This window comes from Camelus dromedarius, chromosome 16, assembly GCF_036321535.1.
Source record: "Camelus dromedarius isolate mCamDro1 chromosome 16, mCamDro1.pat, whole genome shotgun sequence".
Lineage (NCBI taxonomy): Eukaryota > Metazoa > Chordata > Mammalia > Artiodactyla > Camelidae > Camelus > Camelus dromedarius.
The window spans coordinates 57034227-57061863 of record NC_087451.1 but is presented as its reverse complement, the minus strand read 5'-3'; the positions used below and the strand labels follow the sequence as shown (position 1 = coordinate 57061863).

The 27637-nt window shown below is 53.0% G+C and overlaps 1 protein-coding gene across 4 annotated transcripts; it reads left to right on the top strand.

Annotated features, from left to right (window-relative positions):
* Positions 1-387: 387 nt before the first annotated feature.
* JUP (junction plakoglobin) lies at positions 388-25662 on the top strand. Of its 4 annotated transcripts, none has more exons than XM_064496094.1 (15): positions 388-526; positions 10520-10735; positions 13488-13747; positions 13984-14222; positions 16019-16220; positions 17024-17168; positions 17296-17399; positions 18610-18948; positions 20013-20168; positions 20414-20533; positions 23047-23197; positions 23311-23432; positions 24026-24065; positions 24331-24496; positions 24797-25662. In XM_064496094.1, the coding sequence occupies exons 2-14, from the start codon at positions 10528-10530 to the stop codon at positions 24480-24482; spliced, it is 2238 nt and encodes a 745-aa protein (XP_064352164.1). In that variant the 5' UTR covers positions 388-526; positions 10520-10527; the 3' UTR covers positions 24483-24496; positions 24797-25662. The 4 variants fall into 4 exon arrangements, with proteins under 4 accessions (XP_064352164.1, XP_064352162.1, XP_064352161.1 ...); XM_064496092.1 differs by having other exon boundaries at positions 396-526; positions 10523-10735; XM_064496091.1 differs by having other exon boundaries at positions 398-609.
* Positions 25663-27637: the final 1975 nt, after the last annotated feature.

Sequence of the window (27637 nt, the reverse complement as noted above, 5' to 3'; positions counted from 1 at the left end):
AGGTAGGGGGGAGAGTCATCAGTCTCACCTGCTTGGAGGTAGGGTGGGGCAAGACACACCCCATCCTTTCCACTGGTTCTTTCCTTAGTCTTACTGACAGTTCTTTGTCCAACCAGGAGGAAGTAACCGTCTATCTGCCAATAGGTGCGGAATTAGGAGGAATCTCAAATTGGAGACCGTCCCCAGGGCCGAGTGGCATTCCCTGGGGCCAATGGCCAGCGGATAAACAGAGGCGGCGGTGAGAGAGGACTGTGCATGAGGCTCCGCCCCTCGATGCAACAGTCAGGCGAGGCAGCCAGTGAGCCCACATCACTGGGTGGGCGTCTCCCTTGGGGGGCGGAGCTTCGAGGGGCGAGAGGCGTGGCTTGGCTGTGAGGTCCTTTCGCCTTTTGTTCGGTTACTGAGTTGCTGCCTTGGCCAGAGTCCGGAGCAGCCGCCGCCCGAGCGCGTCGAGCTCAGTTTGCAGCCCGCGCCGGCTCCCATCCCGGCCCGACCCCTACCCAGCCCGGCCAGGCTCCACACGCAGGTGCGGACGATCGGGGCAGGTATCGCTGGGGCGAGGGAAGGCTGGCGAGTGGCGTAGAGGCCCATCCCCGCGTCTCCGGGCAGGTGAGGGAGGGAGTCAGGGAGCGCCATACTGCACCGGCGGTAGGGGGCGCGCTGGGGTCCTGGGAGCGGCTAGTAAGGGGGCGCGAGGTTCGAGCAGAGCGCACTTGGGGGCTCGAAGAGCCCGAGTCTGAAAAGGGCCGGGAGGGGTCAAGGCAGGTGCCTCCGGGGTCGCGCCTTCCCCAGGGAGGCGAAGCTCGCCTGACGCCGAATCCCTGACTCTGGCCCTGACTCTTGCAGGGAAGACTTTTAACCTGCTACGCCTGAGCTCCGGGGCTCACTCTGAAGTCAGGAATTTACTGTTTGGGAAACTTGCTGCCGCTGGTCTCTTTGGGGCCACCCTCACCCCACCTCACGCGTCATCCTCGCTTCCCTCCCTCTCTACTCCCCGGGGCCTGGGTGGGGCCCTATTGTCTGCGCCCGGCTTGCCCAACTGTGGGGGCTGAGAGCACATTTTCCCAGCGACGCGGGCCCCACCTGCCGAGCAGGTGAGCAGACGGAGTCTAGAGGCTCTGTCCTCCAGTTCTCAGAGCCGGGTCGGGACTGTACCTGCGGCGCCTCCGCTCCGCTCCGGTGGGTGCCGGGCTACGGCTGGGCCAGCAGAGGCGGAATGGGATGGAAGTGGGATTGGTGTAGGGATCCGCTCCGCCAACCAGCCGGTGGCTGGCACCCGTGGCTCGGACTGGGGTCTGGGCGGAGGGGTCGCCCGCCCTGCTTCCAGTAGCTGCGGCTTTCAGAGTGTTGATTTGGGAACAGGACTACTCATCCTTTCTAACCTCTTCTTGGCGGAAAAAATCACCCAAAACAAACTTTCCAGGAGGAAGTACTCACGGCAGCTTTCTCGGGGTTTTCCTGCCTCCTTGCCCAGCGCTTCCCCCAGGTTGACGGGGTCCTTCTTGGGGCAGAGCCCCCTCCACTAGCCGACCACGCTGAACCTGGTCCAGAGCCGGCGCTTTGACCCCGTCCTCCCCGCCCCCACCTCCATCCTGTTTGTCGGGCCCCTGGGGCCTGAGGTGGGGGCAGGGGTCTGGGGGATGGGCCAAAGGGGAAGCAGCTTCTTCCTTCTCTTCCTGCCTCCGGGGACCACCACACCCCCTCGCAGGAGGCCTGCCTTAGAGGCTCTCTCCCGAGTTCTGCCCCCCTCCCCAGGAATGGGGGTGGGGCAGGGCTCGGCCAAACTGACTGAAGGGGGGAGCGATTGTTCTGGTCTTTTTTTTTTTTTTCCCGTCCCATCCCCCGCATTAGTTGCCTAGTAATTGAGGCTGAAGAGTTGGAGCGACGGGGCTGGATTTCTATTTGATTTCTGGGTTTTGAAGGTGCATTCCTTCTGGAGCCTTCTGCAGTCCTTTCCCCACCCACCCCCTTTCCTGATGGGGAAAGTGGGACAGAAGGAAGGCTTCTAGGGGGGAAGTTTCAGGCAAAACTGTGTTAGCCCTTTTCCCGACCCTCCAATTTCCTAAGAGCCCCTTCTCTGGCCTCCTTGGGGAGAAGAGGGGAATGTAAGAGCCAGGTGCTCCCTCATTCCTGGGGTGAGGGCAAGATTGGGGGAATCAGGTTGCTTGCCCTGAGTCACTTGGGAAGACCCCACCGCCCTACAACTCCACTGTGGCTGTAGATTGGAGAGTGGGGCTGAGGTCAGACCATCCACAAGGAGTGTCCTGGGCTGTAGTCAGGCTCCGCCCTGGGTCAGGGGAGAGTCAGGACGGAACCTCATCCCTCTTCCGCTCTGGTGGGTGGTGTACCTCCGGGGAGTCACAAGGGCATGGAATTTGGGTGAAATAACTTGTTTTCCCTCTTCTCTGCCAAAGTGGAGGAGGGGAAGGCATTGTAATTACTCTGGTTAAATGATTAGTTTAGCTAATATGATTTGTGGCAATGAAAAGATAATACCCAGAAAGATTGCTAGGAGGTGCAAACTGGCTACTTACTGGACTGGAGGGAGAAAAAAGGTATGATCCAATTAGTCATTTCTTAATAGATCAGGCCCCAGCTTGGGTGACATTAGCACTCTCCACCCCGCCCCACCCCGAGCCCCAGTTACACCCTATTCCCTCTGGAACCTCTATTTGGGCTGCCAGGGCTGAGGCTTTGAGGATTGCAGCTCATGGGAACGAAGGAGGTAACTATGGGGCAGGTACCACTGCTTGCCGCGGGGTTGGGGGGTAGGGAGGGTCTCTCCTCAGAGACTGGGAAGGATTGGGAAGAAGAGCTACCTTAGAATGCGATGGGGCAATTGACTCATACACAGAAGGGCTGTTTATTTGGAGAGATGGGATTTAGGCTGGGACTGAGCTAGGTTTGATTCTTAGCTCTGTCACTCATTACCTGTGTGGCCTTGGTCAAGTCACCTTACCTCTCTGAGCCTCAGTACCTCCTTGGCAAAATGGGAATAATGATATCAAATAAATGGTAACTTAAAAGGCAAGGGATGGCTTTTCAGATTCCACGCACTTTCATTAACTGTTCTCGCTTAATCCTTATGACCATCCCTCGAGTATCATTACCTCATTCCACAGGTGAGGAAATTGAAACTCAGGGAAGTTAAGTCACTTGCCCAAGGTTGCACAGCAAGACCCAAGTAGGGCCAAGGCTGGCGTTTGGGTCCTTTGGCTCCAAGCCCAGAGTCTGACCTGCTATATACCACCCTACTGTGGCTCTGGGAAGAATTTCTGCCATCCCTTTTTGACAGTCTCTGCTTGGGAATTTGGGGAGAAGATAATTCAAAAGGGCCCAGGAAGGTGTGTGTGGGTGGTGATGGTGGGGGCAGGTTTGTCAGGTGGAGGTGACTCATCCCAGCCTCCAGCCCTCTGAAACCTCCCCCATGCCTTGGTTTTTGGTTCTTGGTGGAGGGGGCTGTGTCCCCAGGGCCAGGGGCTGTGGCGGATGTGTGGAGGAGGTTGTGGCCGGGAGAGGAGGGCAGAAGTCAAAGCTGTTGTCTTTGCCTGGCTTGAGCTGGGCAGAACCATGGACTGTTCTGGGCTTGTCCCTGCATAGGAAGTGGGAGTTGTCTGATTTGTTGGGGGCTTGGGGCTGTGCCAAGATAAAGGGGGGGGGGTCCTGTTCCCTGGGGAGTGGAGAGAAATGAAAGTCAGATTTAGGCCTGGGCCACTGCCCTACAGGACTCTACCAGTCAAGGCTGCCAGGCTGCTCTTGGGCGGGGAACTGGCAACCCTCTGCTTTAGGGCTGGGAGCCCTGAGGCTGGGAGTAGGTTTCTTTCTGCTGAGAGAGCCTTTCTGGTGATAGGGGTGGGGTCAGCAGAGCCTTGGTCCTCTAGGGAGGGGCTGGTGTCACTGTCCTCTCAGACCTGCCTGGCTCTGGTATGTCTGCCAACTGGGCACCTGACACCAGCATGGGCCTCTGCGTGTGTCAGTCTGGGTACAGAGCCTATCAGCACTGGGCTTCCGGATCCCCTGAGGGTCAGGAGGGGACCCCAGCATGGGGATTATCGATCCTCGAGAAGGCTGAGGGGACTTGCTGTGACAGAATAGCTCGAATAACTCAGTCCTGGCTGATGGCTCTAAAGAGGGTGACGGGTTTGTGGTTTTCCAACAACCCTGAGGACACGAGAGCAATTGGGACTGTTTTGGAAGGAGTGGAGGCTAGACTGGAGGAAGGACTTACTGCCTGTGAGAGAGGAGATGTTGAGGAGTAGGAGGGAGATGCTGATGGAGGCTCAGAGCCAGCTTTTCTCTGAAGAGGATGGAGCAGGGCCCCATCCCTGTGACCTGGGGGAGGGCCAGCCTGACTCGGGAGAGAGGGCAGGCAAAAATCAACTACCTTTGGGGGCATGTCTGAAATCTGTTGGGGTCCCTGGGGAGAAACTCTCAGTCTTGTGTCTTTTGGAAGGAGAGACTGGATGTGAGGGGCAGATAGCCTGGAGCCTCTGGCCCTGTGACCCCTGTGAAGAGAAAGAGCATTGTGTCTGGGACAGGTCATCCGGGTTGGTGTTCCTGTAAGCGACACCACGAAGCCTCCCTCCTGGGACACGGTTGGATCTGGTGGAGGTCTGAGGGGCACGGACTGCCCCAATTTCCAGCAACTTCCTTGGCCAAGCTGAAGAGAAAACTGACCACTCCCCTTTGCTCAGCCTCCTGGCCTCTTAGCCTTTGGAGGCCCTCAAGGCAGGAAGCTGGGCTGGGCTTTCCATGACCTGCAGAATGTGCGTTAACAGGTCTGCTTTCTTTCTCCACTGTGGGGACAGTTGATTCTTGTGTCTGGCGAGTGGCAGGGACACAGGAGAAATGGGATGGGGCTGGACAATCAATACATTGCTTTTTTGGGGGTGAGGTGGAGGTTGCACTGCATGGAACTCCCCCACTTGGTTGAAAAAGTAACATCTGATCATTTTATTTTTAAAAAAATTATTTCTTTTTGGGGGGCGGTAATTAGGTTTCTTTATTTACTTCTTTCTTTTAGTGGAGGTACCGGGGATTGAACCCAGGGCCTCATGCATGCCCTCTACCACTGAGCTCTATCCTCCCGCCATGATCATTTTACAAAACAGTTGGAGAGTTCAGGAAAGTTTATGAGAGAAGAGAAAAAAAAATCACCCATAATCCCATTCCGTTGAGGCAACTACCACTACATTTATTTCTCTTCTCTTAGCATCCCCCTTTTCCTCAGTCTCCATCTTGATGATCCCCCGCTCTCTATAAACAAATGTTAACCAAACATTTATCCAAATCCTAGTTTTCTCCACAGGAAACTAAAAGTCGAGTTGTCCCTCTTTCCCAGGAGCGGGCCCAGCGGTCATCCCTGCAGGATGAAACTGACCAGTCATACCTGAGGAGTGGACACCACCTGGGGTCAGGGTTCCCCCAGCCCCACTGGGTGTGGTTGAATGGGGATACCGGGCACTTGTGTATTGAGATATGTCACCATTACCGACACAAATCAGTCCTTTGCTGTTGTTTCCCGAGGCTGGTAGAGCATTTTTTCCATTCCTAGGAGTTCCAATTTGGGGTCATCTGCCAGGTTGGGATTTTTTGCCTGCACAGGGTCACCAGCAGGCAACAGAGCTCCAGCTGGAGCCCTCTTCCCTGGGTCGAGCCACCTGGCTGGGTATTTCCCTCTCCTCCAAGTCTCCTTCATTTTCCCACCCTGGTTTGTTTGCTTTGGGAAGGAGCCCAGAAGGAGGAAAACAAATAGCAGCTGGGTCGGTCTGACCTGAGTCTTCCCCCACCCCCAGCCAGTCCCCGGCCCCAGCTGGGGCTGTCCTCCAGACCGGAAGTGAGGGGTTTCCTCCGGAAGCTCCGGATGGGCTTGTGTCTTCTCCCGTCCCCAGGGCCCTGGCCATGCATGGCGCCCACTTCAGTCTCTGCCCTTTTGGAATGACCAGTCTGATGGGGGAGACCACAGTCTCTGGCAAGGAACCTCTAGCCTGCAGGGGGTTTTCTCCTGGAGCCACCAGTCTGAGGGGAGAGGCCTAGCTGGGAAGTCCCAGCCTGATGGGGGAGACATGGCTCTCAAGGGAAGCAGTCATGTCTGTTTCTGTACTTTTCTAGAGTCTGTCCATCTGTGCTTGGGACCGCTGGCCAAATCTCTGCTGGAGCCAGAGACAGAGTAGGGAAGGGTTGGGGCTGGTGACTGGCTGAGCCCAGCTTCTCCCCTGGGGCTGCTATGTGGGGAATGTCCAGGCCCGACTGGCCTGCCTGCCCCCTGGCTGCAGAAGGCAGCTCACGTGACCAGGGAGAGGGGCAGTGCAGCATCTCCACCTGGCCTCTCGTCCCAGGACCTGGACATAACCTCCTCCCCAACCACATCCCCACCCTGCCCCAGGGGCTCTGGCCTAGGGCCAGGAGGCAGCTCCCCTCCTAGCCCTCATTGGAGAGGGTCAGGGAAAGGAAGGCTGGGTCTTGCCCTGGGTACTGGGTCCCAAAAAGCAGGCTGGCTGCTGGCCACCTCTCCAGGCTGATCTCTGCTGGCCGCCTCCAATGCCTCTTTGCTTCCCTAATAGAAGAGCACTCGCCTGGGCCTTGACTGTTGACAGGAACCTTCCACAGTCACAGTTGTGTGCAGTTCACACAACAGCCTAAAAAAAGGAGTGTCTTGATCGTCTCCACCTTACAGATGAGGTTTAAGGCAATCGCGTGACTTAACCAAGGGCACACGGTCACTGAGTGGTGGGGCTGGATGGAGACTCTCCCCTGACCCCCACACTCCTCTGCCCTGCCCACAGCCCCCTTCCTCTGTCATTGTCTGAGCGCGTGATCCTGAGTCTGTACAGGGTGCTGGCCTCTGGCCCAAGGAACTTCTGGAGGGCCCTACCTCTGCCCTTCTTGTCCTCTAATGCAATGTTTCTGAGCCTGGTCCCAGCAAGCCTCTTGGGCAGCCCATTCCTGTCCTAGTTTCCAGCTGTCTTACTGACACTTGGCATCCTGCAGCCCAGCCCAGCTGTGCCCGTCACTGCTGGTGGGTCCGGGCGGGGGCCAGAGCCTGATGTAGCTCTGGTGGGAGTTCTTTTTAATGTCACGGCTGGGTCACAGTCTGCCAGGACAGTCTTGGATTTAGAGTGCCCAGTGCCATCCTGCTGGGTGGGCCATGCAGAGGAGGAACCAGGAGTGCGGGGCAGGGTCCGCCCCAAAGCAGCCTTATGGCTTTCTTGCAGATTGCTGGCCAGTGTGGACCGGTGGGGGAGGGGTCCTTCGAACACCCTCTCCAGGGCCCCTGTCTTCTCTCTTCCTGTCCCTTGTGAGGTCCTTCACCCCACCCTGTGATCTCTGAGCTGGCTTCTTCCTCCTGTGTTGCCAACAATAGAGCATGCTGCTAAACAAAGTACCCCCATTCAAGTCAGAGCACCGCCCTGTGTCCTGTGTCTGGCTCTGCCCGTCTCCAGCTGGGTGCATGGGCAGGGCCCGCATCTGTCTCCCCTCCTCCTGCCCTGGCTCTGTCCAGGGGCATTGTGGCGGGTCTTGCTCCCAGTCCAGGGTGTAGAGGGACGAGACCAAACTGGGTGCGGCGCCCTCCACCCTGGGAACTGTAAAAACAGCACCTTTGTTACTATGGGAGAATTCCCCTAGTTCTCTTGGGGAGTAGGTGAGGAGAAAGGTGGGGCTGGTTGACACTCCTGCATGAGATCTGACTTAGATCTGACTTAGAGCTTTTCTGTGGCAGGATCAGCTCCCTCTACCATCCTTTCTTCCAGAAGAGCTTTGGGGTTTATCCTCTCTGAAATTCTTTCCACCTCTAACCTTGTCCACCCTCAACCGCTTCTTGTCTGTCATGGGAATTCTGATTCCTTATTCCTAGAAGCTTCAATGTAAACGTGCCTCTGAGATCACCTGGGCCACCCTTTCTATAGACAAAGCACAGGGAGGGAAAGTTGTCACCCAAGGATACCCAGCAAGTTTGTGGCGGAGCTGGGACTGGAACTCGGGACTCCTGACTTCAGAGCAGCTGCCCCTTGCCCCTCACTCCCTTCTGCAGCAGGATATCTGGTGGACTCTCCTTGACCCCAGGGCAGCAGCCCTGCCTGGTCAGCTGGAGGCTGGTCTGCCCTGAGGCGGACCTGGATTTTAACAGCGCCACTGTTTTTCCATGTGGAGCCTGCTTCCTCACCTAGAAACTGGGAATAATAAAATGCCAGTCCACATTGCTTTGAGGGAAGCATGAGACTCATTAGATAGTTAAGGCGACTGTCCCCCGCCCGCTCCGCTGTGGATCCTTTGACCTCCGTGAGGCCTCTGTCTGGCCCTGGGCAGCTGTCCAGCCCTCAGCTTCTCTTGGCTCCAGGCCTAGGCTGGCGGGTTGGTGAGGGGCCTGCAGAGGAGATGCCCCTCCTATGGCCAGCCTTGACCTCAGTGGTCCCTTTGGACATGGTGAGGTTCCAGGCAAGGCCCACGCCCTTCTGGCTGAGAAGCGCCAGGGGTAGATTGCAGTCTCTACTTGGGGAATGGCTTTTTCTGGCTTGGATGAGGTGTTTTTACTGATAAGGCTGGAGATACACAGTTTGTCCTGAGTGGGTCTGACTGAGGCTCGTGGTCAGATGTTGACTCAGCACCCAGATGTTGGAGATGTCAGCTCAGCCCTCTGCCTCACAGAGTGGCATTTACAGGGTTAGTGCAACTGTATATACTGATGGTTTCATCTTTCTCCTCCCGTGCTTGCATGTCCAAGGCCTCCTGCCTGAATTTTCTCCTCCCTGGGGGCTGCTCTGTGACTGGCTTTCTCCTCCCAAATTCTCTTGCATTCTCTGTCTCTCTCTCTCCAGGGAAGGCAGGCATGCTGGGCAGTGTGTGGTTAGGGTGGGGGTGGGGGCTCCCCCAAAATAACCATGCTTGGCCAGTGCCTGGAAAGCAGCTGGGCACATCTGGTGGCACTGAGCCTGCTTCTGTTTTATCAGCCTGAAACTCTGAGTCACTCGGGTTGATGGGAGGAGAGGAAGGAGACTGCTGGGAGCTGGTCTGGCTCCTGCCTCTGCCTGCTCCAGGTGTGCTCACAGGCCAGGGAGGAGCCGGTGTTGCCATAAAAGGCAGGGAGACCTGAAGGGTCATTCATCATCCTCTTGGAGGGTGGCACTGGGCCCTCCCAGAAGACAGATCCCTGGTGATCTTTGTTCCTGGGGTGGGGCTAGACTCACCTACTACTCTGGCGTCATCCTCACTCTATCTCCCAAGGCGATAGGACACTGGGTTTGAGGTGCAAGGTGCTGCTGCCCAGCCTCATGGGTGGACCAGCTTGGGGTCTGTCTGCTCTCTGAGGCCACGCTGGGTGTTCACAGGCCAGACTCGGGTGTCACTCATGCCTCGGCCTGGTCCCGGCTCTGCCATTTCTCTGCTATGCCTCCTTGCTGGGTGGACCCTCAGTTTCCCCATCTGTAAATGGGGAACAGCAGGTGCTTTGAAACCGCTCACTGGGGACAGCTTCCCTTGCCTCTCCTCCCAGCTGCTAGACTCTGGAGGTCAGCTCCCGACACAGGGGAGCTGGACAGAGTGAGTGGGAATTCACCTCCCTGGGCCAGAGTTGGGCCCAGCTATTCATTAACCTCAAGTGCCTCCGTGTCTCTGAATAGCATGATCATCCGAGGTCCGCCCCACCCTGAGGAGGCCAGGAGGTGAGAAAGCACCCTAGGGATAGGCACTACTGATACTTGGCCAAGGCCATCAACAGTATACACCTACTATGTGCCAGGCACCGTGGGCCCTTTACAAAGCCAGTAGGCCTCCCCATCCCCTCCCCAATCCAGGTTTTACAGATGAGGATGGAGGTTCAACAAAGCAGTGAATTGCCCGGTAGCATGTGTCTTGAGATTGGACCTAGTCAGTGGGACTCAGAATTCTGGGAAAGGCTTCCAGGAGCTGGAGTGCTGGAGAGATGGGGGTCTCAGGGCCTGGTCCTCTGAATCACTTGGGATCCTGTCCTATCTGCAGGAAAGTGAGATCCTGGAGTCTCTAAGGGAGCCTGGGGCTCCCGGGGAAACCTGTCTGACTGCTTCCCTGCCCCACCGGGTTTCCTGCCCAGCGCCTGGGGTGTAGCTGCCTCACCTCCGCAGCCTTTCCCAAGGGGCCCCAGTGGATGGGGGTGGGTCTTTGAGACCCCAGAAGCTACTGGAGGCCCTGAGTGCCTTCTCCTGCTCTGGGGGTGTTGGGCAGGGGCAGCCAGGAGAGGGAGCCCAGGGCTGGGTTGGGGCATCTGCTCCTTCACTGCCGCTCTCCCTCCGGGGTTCTGGGCTGGAGGTCAGAGATCCAAGCCCAGGACTCACACAGGCATCCCATCCTGGGCAGTCCCTCCCTGGGATTGGTCCTTTCTGTCTCCCACCCCACCTCCTCCACAGCCCACTGGGGCCCTTGGGGCTGTGGTGGGGTAAGGGGCAGTGGACTGGGTGGGGGGAGAGGCTGAAGATGGGGACTGCGCCAGGTGATGGGATGCTCCACCAGGGCCAGCTAATTTCCTGCCTCTCTTTTGTGTCCCCAGCAGCCACCATGGAGGTGATGAACCTGATTGAACAACCCATCAAGGTGACTGAGTGGCAACAGACGTACACCTATGACTCGGGCATCCACTCAGGGGCCAACACCTGCGTGCCCTCGGTCAGCAGCAAGGGCATCATGGAGGAGGACGAGGCCTGCGGGCGCCAGTACACACTCAAGAAGACCACCACCTACACCCAGGCGGTGCCCCAGAGCCAAGGTCGGGCCTGGGGGCTCTTCTGTGGGAATATTCCAGCAGAAAACCAGGCTGGGCCCTGGAGGGAGTCAGGGTCAAAAGAGACAGACTTTAAGGGGCCCCCAGTCTGAGGAGGGAGGCACAGTTTCTGTTCTTAGACTCACGAGTCTGAGGGAGGAGGCACAGCTACTTCTGGGCGCCCCCATCTGGGAGGGAGGCAGATTACACTTCATGAACGTCGTGAATGGAGGGGAGGCATAGACCCTGCCCTCCGGTCTGAAGGTAGACTCACTGTCCTTGCTTTCCATGAACTTTGTGATACGGGGGCATCACTGCTGCCCTCAGGGAACCCATGGACTCTTGGGGAGACACAGTCCTTTTGGTCCAGGAGGAGTTTGAAGGGCAGGCAGACCTCCAGCCCTCAGGGAACCCTAGATCTGGTAGAGGAGGTGCAGTTCTCAAGCCTGAGGGCTCCTGGTGGGGGGCGGGGAGGAGACCAGGCTGGCATATCCCAATATGCAAATAGGCCAAGGCTGGGTGGTGGAGTGACCGCTTAGTCAGGCATGGAGCTTAGTCAGGGGTGGGGATGCTAGCCAGCCCAGGGCACCCGCCTCTCTTGGGGAGAGGAGTATCCAGTCCTAGCTGCTGTCTGCAGGTGCCTCCTGGGCCCTGAGTGTTGCAGTGTGGTGAGCCGTGGGAGCTGGGAAGGGTGCAGGGTAGGGTGTGGTGGCCTGTGCCACTGTGGAGCTCGGCCTCTGCTCCCAGGGAGCTGCTCCCTGGCAGCAGGCAGAGGCCGCTCGGCTTGGCAGGGCCAGGCATTGTGTTGGTAGCTGAAGTACAGCATCCAGGTAGGAAAGCAGTGTGGATGTCCCCTCCTTTCCGACTAACTGGAGGATGGGACCTCTGCCTCCCTCTCCCCAGGCCATTGGGACACTTGCGGGGCATTTGTTTGTGGGACTCTCAGATCCACCAGAGGGTGGAGCCTGGAGTCTGAGCTGAGAACCCACCTCCTGCTTTCTGAAACCTGCAGTCCTGACTTTCCCTCTGATCTGCTGAATACTACTAGGTGACCCTCTGGGCCTCCATTTGCCTGCCCATGTAATGGGAGAGTTGCCTCCGTTGGGGAGGATGAGGGTATAATTAGAATCATGAGATTTCAGGGTTGAAAAGAGACCTAGGTTGTCTCTACCTGATTGTTAAGGGAGAGACATAGAGTCGGGGTTGAGCTATGGAGTCGGGCTGTCTGAGTTCAGATCCCAGGTTGGGTTCTTATAACCTCTCTGTGTCTCAGTTTTCCCATCTGTAAAGTGGAGATAATAATAGTCTTACTTTGTAGGGTTGTTGTAAGATTAAATGAGAACATGTAAGGAAAGCACTTAATTCACTCTTGGCACATAGTAATACAGGCACACCTCATTTTATCGCACTTCACTTGATTATACTTTGCAGATAATGCGTTTTTTACAAATTGAAGGTTTGTGGCAGCCCTGTATGGAGCAAATCTGTCGGTGCCATTTTTCCGACCACATTTGTTCACTTTGTGTCTCTGTCACATTTTGGTAATTCTTGTAATTTTTCAAACTTTTTCATGATTATTATATTTCTTATGATCTGTGATCAGTGACCATTGATATTACTGCTATGTCTTGCTGAAGACTCAGATAATGGTCAGCAGTTTTTAGCAATAAAATATTTTAAAATTAAGATATGTACTTTTTTCATTTTAATATTCATTTTTTAATTTTGATAATGTATAGTTGATTTACAATGTTGTGTTAGTTTCAGGTGTACAGTAAAGTGATTCAGTTATATATATATAATATATATCTTCTATATATTTATATACACACATTTATTCTTTTTCAGATTCTTTTCCATTATAGGTAATTACAAGATACTGGACATAGTTTCCTGTGCTCTACAGTAGGTCCTTGTTGTTTATTAGACATAATGCTATTGCACACCTAATACACTGCATAATAGTGTAAACATAACTTTCACATGTACTCGGAAACCAAAAAGTTTGTGTGTCTTTATTCTGATATTTACTTCATTGCAGTGGTCTGGAACTGAATCCACAGTATCTCCGAGGTGTGCCTGTACTCAAAAAAATGTTAGCTAAGGTGGGGGAGGAATAAATTAGGAGTTTGGGATTAACATATATAAAATAGATAACCAACAAGGGCCTACCATATAGCACAGAGAATTATATTCAATATCTTATAATAACCTATGATGGAAAAGAATCTGAAAAAGAATAGATTTATATATAAATGCATAACTGGATCACTTTGCTGTACACCTGAAACATTGTAAATCAACTATACTTCAGTTAAAAAGATAAAATTATATTTTACAAAGTTAGCTATTCCTATTAATAATGATAATCACTGACATTTTTTTCTGCTTTAAAAAAACAGCTTAATTCCAAAAAAAAAAACCAACAGCTTTATTGAGGTATAGTTGACATACAATAATCTGCTTATAGTGATATGTCCAAGTATATGCATCATGTCCTCTAAGAGCAATTTACAACTTGTCTCGTTTAATTCTCATAAGAATTCCCTGCAATGGACAGAACAGGTGGTGCCCCATTTTACAGATGATGTAACTGAGGCGATGTGACCTCCTTAAGGTCACTAGTTAGAAGCAGAATTGTGAGTGGTGGGCCAGAGGCAGCCAGAGAACCCAGGGGGACAGTCTGCCCAGCCTGCCCTGCTCCCCAGTGTCCCCCTGCCCACTTCCTGCAGCTTAGTCCCTGCCTGTTGGCCCCCAGGTGACTTGGAGTACCAGATGTCCACAACGGCCAGAGCTAAGCGGGTGCGGGAGGCCATGTGTCCTGGTGTGACAGGAGAAGACAGCTCGCTGCTGCTGGCCACTCAGGTGGAGGGGCAGACCACCAACCTGCAGCGGCTGGCCGAGCCATCCCAGCTGCTCAAGTCAGCCATTGTACATCTCATCAACTACCAGGACGACGCTGAACTGGCCACCCGGGCCCTGCCCGAGCTCACCAAACTGCTCAATGATGAGGACCCGGTCTGTGAGGGGCCTGGCTGGGGTACAGGCATGACAGGGAGGGGAGATGTCAGATGTCTGTAGGAGAGGGCCCTACCCGGGGTGGAGCGAGGTCATTGATCCAGAGCCCCATTAGCAGGAAGAGTCTGGCCTGGGGGTGTCTGAATGTTGTGGAGGGGTCTTCTGGCCCTTCCCTCTCAGTGGCAGTCAGCCTGGCCCATCTGCTCACATCCTCCCCTCCTCCCCGCTGCCCCCAGGTAGTGGTGACCAAGGCGGCCATGATTGTGAACCAGCTGTCGAAGAAGGAGGCGTCTCGGCGGGCGCTGATGGGCTCACCCCAGCTGGTGGCGGCTGTCGTGCGCACCATGCAGAACACCAGTGACTTGGACACGGCCCGCTGCACCACCAGCATCCTGCACAACCTCTCCCATCACCGTGAGGGGCTCCTTGCCATCTTCAAGTCAGGCGGCATCCCTGCCCTGGTCCGCATGCTCAGGTACCCACCCCATCTCACTGCGGGCGCGTTTCCCCTCTTGGCGTCTACGCTTCCCCAGTGCAGAAATCATTCCAAATGTCTCAGATGAGTCCCAGCTATTTGGGTGAAAGCATTCTGATAAAATTTATAAGAATCAAAGGGTCAATCTAAATTTGATTTCATCTGTCTTGCATTTGGCTGGTCTTATTTTGCATCCAAATGGGGACCTCTATTTGGTTTCCAAAAGAACTGGTTTTACAGAAACTGAAGTGGATTGTAAACAAATAAGACAGCCTTCCCAATTTTAATTGGAACATTGTTTTAATTCTAATACGTGAAAAGTATTTTATTATTTTTATTTTATTTTTATTTTAATAGGATTCATTAGAGAAAATAGAAAAATACACAGTCAAGTTATTTTTCACCAATAGGCCATGCAATGAACATTTTGTTTTATGCCCGTGCCTACAGAAGTACCCAGACACACATATAAATGAGTGTCATGCTTTTTGGTATTACTGCTTCCCCTCACTTGGACTTCTTCCTCTCTCTTCCCTGGGTTTCCATACATTTACTGAGCACCTACTACATGCCAGGTATAGAGCCATGCCCAGTCCTGGTGCTCAGCTGCTCGCAGCCTAGCAGGGGAGACAGACATGTAACTCGCAGGTTAGTTATTAGGATACAGTATAGACTAGGGCAAAGGTGTGTCCAAGTTCGGTCAGAGGAGCTCTAAGAAGCTGTTGACTTTAATGTCAGGGGATTGGCAGTTGGATGGAGTTTGGCTGGTGTAGATGAAGGGAAGAGTATTCCAGGCAGAGGGAGTATCCTGTGCAAAGTCCCTTGCCACCTTTATCTTTCCCAGCCTGGCAATGTTGCCTTTTTCCTTACCTCCATACCAGGCTGACCTGGGTGTGTCTGAGCATCGTGGAGGGGTCTCCTGGCCCGCCCTTCTCACAGTGGCAGTCAGCATGGCCCATCTGCTCACATACCAGTTCCCTGAGGGTGGAGATACTGACTCCACTCTTCTATGAATCCCTTGCAATGCCTCTCTAGAACGAGGCCTTCCACATGACAGTTACTCAGTTGGGACAGGTGTCATGAGGACTTAACTGTGAGCTTAGCACTGAGCCTGGAGCCCAGAGCAGGAGCCATGGTCCCAGTGGAGAGAGGAGAGATGCTGCGTGCTCTGTATGTAAGAGTGAGGCTAGTATTTTGATAGTGTTGATTCTTCCAATCCAAGAGCACAAGTTATCTTTCCATTTGTATCCTCTTCAGTTTCCTTCATCAGTGTTTTACAGTTTTCAGAGTATAGGGAACCTCCTTGGTTAAGTAAGCTTATTTCTAGGTATTTTGTTGTTTTTGGTGTAATGGAAATGTTTATGCCAGTTATAAAATTCTGGGTTTTGAAGTGAAAAAAAAAAAAAAAAACTGAATGAGAAAGGTCAGATGAATCACCTGAGGGCATCCAGTGAAAAAGGGACTTGGCTAGGACTTGAATGAAGGTCTTTTTACTGAACAGCCAGTATTATATCCTCTGTTCACACATTCTCCAAAGGGAGCTTCTAAAACCACATTCCTGGACCTATTTACTTGGGTGATATTTTTTTGTTTTGGGTTTTTTTGTTTGTTTGTTTGTTTGTTACAGGTGCTAAAATATAAAGCTATTTCCTTTAAAAAAAAAAAAAGATGAGGCTAGACTCAAAGGATGATGAGATACTAGCAGACGGTTATTTCTATAAGTGTGTCGGTACTGGGGGAGGTAGCCTACATCCATCTAGGACCTGACTGACAAAAACCCCCTGCTCCCATCCCAGCTCCCCTGTGGAGTCTGTCCTGTTCTACGCCATCACCACGCTGCACAACCTGCTGCTCTACCAGGAGGGCGCCAAGATGGCGGTGCGCCTGGCGGATGGGCTGCAAAAGATGGTGCCCCTGCTCAACAAGAACAACCCCAAGTTCCTGGCCATCACCACCGACTGCCTGCAGCTCCTGGCCTATGGCAACCAGGAGAGCAAGGTGGGCTCCCAACCAGGACCGCCGCTCCTGTGGCATCACCTTCCGTCCAGCTGCAGCTTCCAGCCACTGCCTCCTTAACCCTTTTTAGGTTAACTGTGTATGTATATGCAGGTGTACATATTTCATCGTATTACTGAATATTTTGAGGATAAACGAAAGAAGACATTCATCCTTCTCACATAACCCCTGTTATCTTCACATGCTTCCTCCAGTGCTTTCCTGTGGACATATTGGTACATAGTTGTAGTCAGAGCAGTTTGTGTCTGTTTTCTACATGATATTTTTAAAAGCTTTTTTTTTTTGTTGGCTCAACTGTCCTCAGAATCACCCTCTATAATGGCAAATAACATTTCATTAAGTGGAGGACCTGGACTGTATTCTGATGGAGGGCATCTATGTTGATCCCAATTTTCCATCTTTATGAACATCTTTATGACTATCCACTTGTAATGAACATCTTTGGGGACACAGCTTTTCCCAAAGAGTGAGAACATTTTATCATCAGTGGGGCTAAGGGTTTTTACTCTTTCTAGGCTTTTTCCCAGATTGCCAGATACTTTCCAAAAGGATTGCATTGTTTACAATGCCATCAGTGGTGATATCTGTTAGTAGTTTCACCTCATCTTTGCCAGCACTGTGTATTATCATTTTCTCCTACATTTTGGCTTATTTAATCATCACAAAAGCTATTCAGATTTTCGATGAAGCTCAGTGAAAACAGCTCTGTCACCTCCCTCTCTCCCTTCTTTGTTCCTTGTCATATTTTTCATCTGTCTCACATTCCCTCCCCCCTCCCCCCACAGCTCATCATCCTGGCCAATGGAGGACCCCAGGCCCTTGTGCAGATTATGCGCAACTACAGTTATGAGAAGCTGCTCTGGACCACCAGCCGTGTGCTCAAGGTGCTGTCTGTGTGTTCCAGCAATAAGCCCGCCATTGTGGAGGCTGGTGAGTACTATGGTCCGTGAGGATGGCCCATGTGGCTGGGTGGGCAAGGACAGGGGCCCTAACTAGTGGCTGGGCTCCATCCACTGTGCTCCCCTATGGCTGACGTGCTCCCTATCTCCCACCCCAGGTGGGATGCAGGCCCTGGGCAAACACCTGACCAGCAACAGCCCCCGCCTGGTGCAGAACTGCCTCTGGACCCTGCGTAACCTCTCGGATGTGGCCACCAAGCAGGTGAGCGACGGGTTGGGCCTGGGTCTGCTTCCTCAGCTGCCTTGGCCTCCCGTCTTAGCACGGCCAGCCTCCTGTCTGGGAGTCTGACCTTAAGGAGCCTGTGAGACTTGAGGCCTCTAAATCTGGCTCCACTGTGGTTGAGGCTGGAAGTGCCCTCAAGCCCCTCATCCCTTTCACCTAAGGCTCTAACCTCTCTTAGAGATTCAAGAAGGGGACTAGGAGAGGGAGGCTGATGTTTCTAAGCCGGGGTTCAGATGGTACCAGAGGAACTGTTTTGATCTAGACCATGGGCAGGGAGTAGCAGTGTGCGAGAGACAGCCTGGGGGCCCCGATGGCTAAAAACAACTGAGGGAGAAATGCAGTTTTAGGACAGGTCTTCTGGTCCTCTCTTGCACCCTGACCGTCACTCCTAAGAACTGCATCAGTGGGCTGCTTATCAAACACCATGTGCTGGACTCCGCCAGGCACCTGGGGACACTGGCCCTTTACCCCTTTCGATACCCAGAGGGAGAGTGTGGGGTCCATCGTTAGATGAAGAAACAGGCTCCGGGAGTTAAGGAATGGCCCTTGGTCACAGCCAGTCAATGGCAGAGCTGGGATTTGAACCCAGAAATGTCTGCCCCCCAGAGCCTGGGGTTTTTCTGTTCTACCACAAGGTCCACGTGACTCTCCCTGGGAGAAGGGCGACTTCTGGGTTAGGGATGTTTCCTGAAAGCAGATTTGGCCTGGGGACCACTGAGTGGGCAGCAGTGAAGGCCTAGGAAGGTGAGAAGTGTGTAAAAGTAGGTCAGCTGGGCCTGCTACCGAAGCATATGGCCTCCTCAACAGTTTCCTTCTGGCTTAGGGGCCTCCCTTGGCCTGCGTAGAGCTCTGTTGTATCTGTGGACCCAGAGCAGGGGCAGGAGAGGGTGGAGGAAAGAGCATGGAGCTTAGAGATGGGCTTGGGTTCATATCCAGCTCACTAGCTGTGTGTCTGTGGGCAAGGCCCTCAACTTCTCTGAGCCCCAGCTGCCCCACGGGTTAGAATTACCCTCTCATGGGGTGTCGGTGGGATCACGGAGGTGAAAGTTAGAGGGCACACACAGGCAGGGTGCATCATCAGCTAAGTGTGCTGGAGACCCCCTTAGGCTGTCCTCCTCCCCTCGGATATATTGGGAAGACCCTGCCCTGGGGAGTCTCCCTCACTCTCCACTGCCTCCCCCGACCCCAGGAGGGCCTGGAGAGCGTGCTGAAGATCCTGGTGAACCAGCTGAGCGTGGACGACGTCAACGTCCTCACCTGCGCCACGGGTACTCTGTCCAACCTGACGTGTAACAACAGCAAGAACAAGACGCTGGTGACGCAGAACAGCGGCGTGGAGGCGCTCATCCATGCCATCCTGCGCGCGGGCGACAAGGACGACATCACAGAGCCCGCTGTCTGTGCCCTGCGCCACCTCACCAGCCGCCACCCCGAGGCAGAGATGGCCCAGAACTCTGTGCGCCTCAACTACGGCATCCCAGCCATCGTGAAGCTGCTTAACCAGCCCAACCAGTGGCCACTGGTCAAGGTGCCGCCTGCTGCATGGTGGGGTCAGGGGAGGGAAGGAGCTCTGAAGACAGGAGTAAGCGCTGTATCGGTACAGGCAAAGCTTTTGTAACAAAGAGGCCTGTAATACAGTGGCTCCAATAAGGCAAAAGCTCATCCCGCTCTTAATGTAACGGTTTAGACCTTCACAATGGCTCTGACATCCAGAATCTGTCTTACAGCTGGGCCATCCCCGAGAATAGAGCTTCAAGGAGGGGCTACCACAGACTAGGGTCTGGAGCCAGCTGGCAGGGACTTACTGCTGTAATTTTCAACAACTTAACAGTGCAGATAAGAATGATGCTAAGTGATTATATATTTTTTATTTTAGAGACAGGGCAGCACGTGGCCCCTCCATGGGCTTGGTCAAGGCAAGCTTGAGGCAGGGGGCGGGGGGGGGGGTGGCTTGCCTCCTGTTTCAGCAGCTAAGTTGACAAGTGACCTTGGCAGATCATCCACCCCGTGTTCACGACATCCTCTCTCCTATGCTTTTCATCCCTGCCCTCCTGGCTTCTTGTTTTTAGGATCAAGTGAGATGATAAATTGCTTTATTAGATCCTGAGGAAACTTAGGAGGCCAGAATGACTCTTGGGAGTTGGGGGACCTGGGAAGAAGACCTCTTCCCAGAGCTGCCCTACTAGGGATTGATTACAGTATGAACATCACCATAGCAGGAGGCTTTGGGGTCACCCTTAATGAGGACTCCCTGATAATCAGAACTGTCAGAAAAGCAAGTAGTGTTGTCTGTTGGAGAGAGGAGGTGGTTAAGAGAGAGGGGACAGGGGTTAGGGCCAGGGCGTGGGGGCTGGTGGAATATTCTGGAATGGGGTATCATCTTAGGAGGGACCGTTAGAGTCAGACATGAGGACCCACAGATTCTATGGAATAAGGAGCATGGCTGGGGGTGGTCTCATTTTCTGGAGCTCTTCCACCATGTCTGTGGTTGGCCTAGGGGAACAGAGATGAGAGGGAAGAGATGATGCTGGGGAAGTGGGGTCTTCCAGATGCCCAGGAAATGCCCTGAATGGGTGTCCATTTTCTTGCCAGGCAACCATCGGCCTGATCCGGAATCTGGCCCTGTGCCCAGCCAACCATGCCCCACTGCAGGAGGCAGCGGTCATTCCCCGCCTTGTCCAGCTGCTGGTCAAGGCCCACCAGGATGCCCAGCGCCACGTGGCTGCAGGCACCCAGCAGCCCTACACGGTGAGTGAGCTGGTGGGGCCTGGGACTGCCACCCCCCAGGAGTCAGGGTGTCCTCTGTGAATGTGTGCACATGTGAGCATCTTGGGAGGCAAGTTGCAATTGACACCAACTCCAAGGACCAGAGAGAGTTGCTAGTGTCATGGGGTGTGTGTGTGTGTGTGTGTGTGTGTGTGTGTCCACGCCTAAGGTGTGTGTCCACGCCTAAGAGCCACTGCTGCTATACCCCAGTGCCTTCTCTTGTGCAGGATGGCGTGAGGATGGAGGAGATCGTGGAGGGCTGCACTGGAGCCCTGCACATCCTTGCCCGGGATCCCATGAACCGCATGGAGATCTTCCGACTTAACACCATCCCCCTGTTTGTGCAGGTGAGTCTGGGGCAGCTGGGCAGGAGAGGTTCCCCCCAACCCCTGCTTATCCCCACTACTGGAAGGGGAAGGTTGGTAGCCTTGGGTTTGAGGGCATCTTGGCTAGGCATCAAGAGTCTTTGGAGGAGTTTGGAGAAAAGTGGCCACACCAAGAGTGACCACTTAACAAATCCTAGCGTGGGAAAGCCTTTCCAAGCTCAAAGGCAAAGGAGGCCACAAATGAAAACAAGAATGATGTTTTAATGTTAGACAGCCTGAAAGCATTAAAAAGTAAACAGCAAACTGGGAGAATATTTGCAAGCATCAGAGCAGACAAGAATTTGGTATCTTTCATGTAAGAGAGCTCGGTAATAGTAGACCCTAGTCGGGTAATAGGAGGAGGACGTGCAATTCCCCGGTGGCTCATGAACAAGCAATGCTCAGCCCTGGGAGTTTAAAGGAATGAAGCTTACCCCGCAGTGAGAGCCCAGTTTCCACTATCAAATTGGCGGAGAAAAAAATGGGAGTGCTTTGTGGTGGTGAAGATGCTATAAAATGGGCTGTTTCATACCCCACTAGGAGAAGATAAAGTAGTAAAACCTCTCCAGAAAGCAATTCCACAGTATGTATAGAGAGCCTTGAAAATGTTGGTCTCCTTTGATCAAGTAGTACAGGTCTGGGACTTGCTCCTTTTGAAATAACATAATGTGATTTTTTTAAGAAAAATTTTTTTAATTTATCTTTGGCGGGGGAGGTAATTAGGTTTTTATCTACTTGTTTTTAATGGAGGTACTGGGGATTGAACCCAGGACCTTGTGTATGCAAGGCACGCACTCTACCACTGAGCTGTACCTTCCCCAACATGATGTGATTTAAATATGATAATAGATGTATGCACACCGCTGACAATTGCAACCTTACTTAGAATTGAGGACAGACTGAGGGGTTTGTTGGGTATAGCTCAGTGGCAGAGCATGTGCTTGGCGTGCACGAGGTCCTGGGTAAAATTCTCAATGCCTCTGTTAAGGGGAAACAAAAACCAAAAAACTGAAAGTAAAAATCTAAACTTAAAAAAAAAAAAAGGTCCATTATATCATGAGGTGATAGACAATGGTGTTGAAGAATTTTTTTGTCTTTGAAATTTTCCTTTAAGTTTTTTTTAATCCTTTAATTTTTAATGTTCCAAGCAAGGAATTGGTACCGGTAACTACCTCCAATTGTGATCGATGAGGACTTTTAATTTTTGTTTTTGTTTGCTTTGTAGCATTCTCTTCCTTCCATCCTTTTTTTTCTATTGATATAGTTAATGTACAGTATTATGTAAATTTCAGATGTACAACATAGTGATTCATAATTTTAAAGATTAGCTCCACTTATAGTTACTATAAAATATTGGGGTGTATTCTCTGTGTTGTATAATATATCCTTGTAGCTTATTTATTTTATATCTAGTAGTTTATACCTCTCAATCCCCTGCCTATCTACCTTGCCTCTTTCTCTCCTGAATATCAATATGAACTCAGGTTTTTAAGAACAGCTGTTGAATTATATGGGAAAAAGCATTCTGCTACAATATTTGATTTAAAAAAAAAAACAAACAGGAATCTGTCAGGGATGTTGCCAAGTCCAAACTGTTCTGCTGGCTGCATGACAGGCCAAAAAATTGGGAGATGAGGTGTTGGGGCAAGAAATAGTGACTTTATTCAGAAAGCAGGCGGACCAGGAGGATGGCAGACTAACGTCTTGGGGAACCATCCTGCTCCAGTCAGAATACAGGCTCCTTTTACACAGAAAACCGGGAGGGGGTGTGGTTGGTTGTTACAAACTTCTTGCTGCAGGAATTCTTTGTTCTTGCAGCTGTCCACGTGGGTCAGGTCATGGTGCCCCTGTAAACCTTCAACAAAACAAAGGTTAGGTTCTATTCTGCAGCTTGTCTTTATGTAAGTGCAGAAGTGTTAATATCCTTAAAGGTCAGAGCCTTGAGAAAAGGCTCTCCTGTTTACCAGACAGGCTAAAGGCAACAATGTTTTACAAAGAGTGCAGAGCTAGCAAGAATAAACCTAGAAAACAGGGCACACCGGTTAGAGCTAAAAGAACAGATACAACAGAGTCAGATCTGCTCTCCTGTACTACAGGGGGAGGGTATAGCTTTGTGGTAGAGCGTGCTTAGCAGGCTCGAGGTCCTGGGTTCAGTCCCGAGTACGTCCATTAAAAAAGTAAATAAATAAATAAACTCAATTACCTCCTCCGCCAAAAGGGAATCATATATCTATATGATTTACATATATATATTTGTAAATATATATATGTTTAAAAGTGATGATAAAAATCCAATGGAAGTATGCCAGTGTGTTAACAAGCTGTATCTGGCTGGGGGATTGTAGCTGCTTTTCTGTTTCTTTATACTTTTCTTAGACTTTACACATTTCCTAGTGTGGACTTGGGTTAAATCCAAAAAAGGGAGGCAGAGGTGGGCAGGGCTGTGAGGTGTGCTGCCAGTCTGCCTTACACTGGCCCTGCGCCCCCCTCCCCAGCTCCTGTACTCCTCGGTGGAGAACATCCAGCGTGTAGCTGCTGGGGTGCTGTGTGAGCTGGCCCAGGACAAGGAGGCAGCCGACGCCATTGATGCTGAGGGGGCCTCAGCCCCACTCATGGAGCTCCTGCACTCCCGCAACGAGGGCACCGGTGAGGGTCTAGGCTGGGGCTGGGGGGGCGATGAGGAGAGAGGCTGGATGTTGTTCCCCCAGTCTGGGTGGAGGCAGGGGCCTGACTTGGCCTGTCTTCTTCCCTCTGCTCAGCCACCTACGCTGCTGCTGTCCTGTTCCGCATCTCCGAGGACAAGAACCCAGATTACCGTAAGCGTGTGTCTGTGGAGCTCACCAACTCCCTCTTCAAGCACGACCCTGCCGCCTGGGAGGCTGTGAGTACCTGGAGTTGGGCTGCAGTATATGGTTGTGCAAGTTGCACACTGCACAAAGATGGCACTTTTAAGGGGGCTCCTACCTCCTGTCAACTTCATAGATTTTTATTTTATAATTGAATCATTTATGACAATTCTCAACAGATGGAAGTTGTAGGTTGCACCATCTTAACTATTTTTGACCTGCATAATGGCATTTTTATTTTGTCCAAACTAATATAAAGTACTGGGGCAGGGGTGCCTTTCTCTAACTTTCACAAAGTGCTATATAAGCTGGTGGCTGCCCTGATTCTGGGTAGGGCAGCTCCCAGTACCCATTATCCAGTCCTGTCTGCCCTCCACTCCCCTCCCCTGGGCTGTTCTAGTTCTGTGAGTGCCCCCAAGCGTGAATGGTGGGACCCTGGGGAGGTTCCTGAGGACGGAAGTTGATCAAGGCACTGTGTGACCCCATCTCATCCTCTGTCCCTTCAAGGGGTCTTTGCTTTTCCCCTGGCACCCTTTATAGACGCATCTTCTCAGTGCCCCCCAGCCCAGAGCCTGCATTTTCCACCCTTCCCCTCTCCCACAATGTTTCTCTTTGTCTCCATCCTTAGGCCCAGAGCATGATCCCCATCAATGAACCCTATGCAGATGGTAAGTGTGCAGAGTTCCTCAGGACCCCAGAGAGTCTGGGGCGGGGGGTGGGGTGCTGTGTGGGTGTGAGAGAGAAAGCGGCTTTGTATCCCCATTGCCAGAGGACCAGGGACAGCCACCGTAGTGTTCACGTGTACTCCTGTCCAAATCCCTGGCATGGGAGTCTGGGGAGGAGGGCAGGCCCCCTGGAGTGTGGCTGAGGTCTGTCCAGGCCCCCCACAGGGTAGCCTGAGACCCTTAGATGGAGCTCCTTTCTCCTTCCCAGACATGGATGCCACCTACCGCCCCATGTACTCGAGTGATGTGCCCCTGGACCCCCTGGAGATGCACATGGACATGGACGGGGACTATCCCATCGACACCTACAGCGACGGCCTCCGGCCCCCCTACCCCACTGCGGACCACATGCTGGCCTAGCTGGCTGGATCCCAGTATGATGCCTCCCCACTTTGCAGCTCTCCCTCGCGCTTTCCCTTCCCTTTAGAACCTCCTTCCTGCTGAGGCCCTCTCATGTTTCCGTTGAAACCCTGGCTCCTTTTTGGGGGATAAGTGTGGGCTTCTTGGTGCTGAGCTCCCCGAGAGAAGGCCTCAGCCTGCCACGTTTTGTTATCTCTGCTCGGGGTGGGGGGTCCTGCTCCTCCTATGGGTGGTCGGCGGGTGACTCTGGACTGGCATGAGCTCCTAGGGGTCACAGGCCCAGCCTGATCCCTCTGTGTCTGCCCCTCCCCCAGGTGCGGTCTCCCATCTGAGAGGCTCTCCGCGCAGGTGATGGGGCGAGATAGCAAAGTGCCTGAGCCCGGGCAGCAAGGCTGCAGCTTCCGGCTGAACCCCACGCCTCCAGAGGTCCTCTGTAGGGTCTTTCTTGGGATGGTGATCTGCTCCTGCTTTTCTGTTCTGGGCCAGGGGTCCAGGGCCCGACACCCCCTTCCTACCCCCGAGGGCCTGGCACTAAAGCTTTAGACTCGAGGCACCCTCTGTTCCCCCAGAAACCTACCCTCCTCCTGGGCTGCCCCTCCTCCTGGGCTGCCCTCCCCTGGAAATCTCCCCTCCTCTCGGGCTGTCTTCAGTGGCTTGGGCCCCACGGGGCTTTGGTTTCTCCTGTGGCTCTGATCACTGAACTCCATTCAGCAACTGTGCTGAGCCCCTGGGGTCTCTGGGACCCAGGTTCAAGGCCCAAAGACCCAGAATCCAAAGCTTCTCTTGAAAAGTTCAGGGATTGTCCAGGGAAATGGGGCGAAGATGTGGAGAGCGAGTCCCCCGCTCCAGGACACTGCCTGCTCCTCTCTCCAGAATGCTCAACTGGCTTTGGCACCCACCCCAGGGGAGCTTGGGGACAGCTTCCTCACACCCCCCTCCCACCCATGTAACTGCCCTAGCTGACCCCTGAGAAGTGCTCTTGGCTGACCCCTCTGGTGTGCGGTGAGGGGCTTTCTCTTCCCCTTCCTGTTTCCAACTCCCCCCACCACCTCCTGCACATGGGTGTGGGGGCTGGGGGAGGTCCCAGCAGAGAGTTTTATTATTACTGCTTTATGTTTTTGGTTATTGGTTTTTTTGTATAGACCAAAGCAAAGACAATAAAACTAACACACAGATCCGATGGAGGCTGTTTTGGGGAGCGGGATGGGGAGATGGGGCTCCCTTAGCAGCCAGATGCCTCTGAGGCTGGATGCCAAGTGTCCTAATGGCCATCTTGTGTTCAGGGAAAGTAAGGGAGAGAGGAGTGGCAGGGAGAAGAGCATTCCAGGAGCCAGAGTTGATTTAATTTAATGTAATACACACAACTTCGCACCTTAGGAGGCTAGGAAGGGTGAAGAGATGACTGGGGCTCTGTGTCACCCCTTTCGGGAACACCAGGCATTATTTGTCTCCAGTGGGGAACCTCCTTGCCAGCCTCTCAACCTCCATTCTGCTCTGCCCCCGTCCAGCCTTAATGAAGTTCGGCTGAGCTCTCCTGGGCAGAACACACCCCTGGCCTGTGGCTTGGAGTCAAAGCCCGCTATTGGTCTGTGGTGGGCCCACCTGGCCCCTGCTCACCTCCCCCCCCCCCCCCCTCAGCCACTCAGCCAGCATCCTCCACGCTGTCTCTTGCCTCCTGATTTTTGTTCATGCTGTTACCTCTGCCTGGAATACCTTCAGCTGCTCACCCATTGGGATCTGCCCTGTCCCGGCCAGGCTGAGCTGGTGCCCCTTCTCTGCTCCATAATGTCCTGTGCAACGGCTATGATTTTACCCATCATGTTGGTGTCATTGTCACCTTATTTGATGGTCCCCCACCCATGTCTCCAAATTCTCCTTCCTAGGGAGGGCTAACTCTCATGCCAAGCCTGAAACACGTGGTCCCTTTGGGCCTGCACTCACCAGGTCCATTGTCTCATTTCTCTACTGCCTGGAGCTCAGACAGTGGAGGAGACCATGGCCTCGTTCATGGAGGAGCAGTGTCACAGATGTGATGTTAGGGGCGGGTATGGATGCTGGGACCAGGGCACGGAGCCCATTAGGAGGCGGCTGTAAGGTGCTGGCCAGAGGGGTGAGATGCTGGGTGGAGCTCCACCAAGGGAAGCCATGGAAGGGAGGGGAGAACAGAATTTTCAGAGATCACAAGAAGGTCTTTTAACAACGCGCTGTGTTCAGGGCCTGTCAGTCTGCTCGGGCTGCTCTTAACAAAATACCGTAGACTGGTGGCTTAAACGACAGACAAGTATTTCTCACGGCTCTGGAGGCTGGAAGTCCAAGATAAAGGTGCCAGTGGATTCCATGTCTGATGAGAGACCACTTCTTGGCTTGTAGACAATGCCCCTTTGCTGTGTGCTCCCATGGCCTTTCCTTGGTGCCTGTTCAGAGGGGGAGAGGTTTCTCTCCCTCTTAATAAGGGCACTAATTCCATCACGAGGGTCTCACCCTTGCAACCTCATCTAAACCTGTTTACCTGCCAAAGGCCTGTCTCCAAATATTATCACATTGGAGGCCAGGACTTCAATAAATGAGTTTGGAAGGATACAGACATTCCCGTAAGAGGGCCCTGATAGGAAACACTCAACTTGGGTAATTTCAGAATTTGGTAAAGGGACCATTTACAGAGGTGTGGGCAGGTATAGGAAACAGTGAGGGAGAAGGGCAGTACCCTGGGCTTACTGTGGTAAACTTACCTCTTCTAGTCAGGCAGGAAGGGAAGGAGTGCTGCTTGGTGATAGGACCCAAGATAAGGCTCCTGACAAGGGGAGGCTGCGACATTGCTCCCTCCTACTGGTGCTTTCTGTTGGCCAAACCCAAGCGGAGACCAGAGAGCCCATCATTGCGGTCCATTCATGTCCCCCTCTGCCTAGAACAGAGTGGAGAGGGGATCTGGGGATGCCAATGAAAGATAATTTTCTTTTCCACGCCTTCCATCTTTCCAAAATAGGACTCAAGATGGATTACAAGAAAGGATTGGTCTTTCAAGTCTCAAAACAGGCAGTGAGGACAAGGAAAAGGAAGGGGCAGCAAAGCACCCATGTTAAGGGTTAACACTAGCCATAATTGAACTTCCTCATTAGGTGCTGAGCTTCCTGGCAGCCTAGTCACAAAGGGAAACA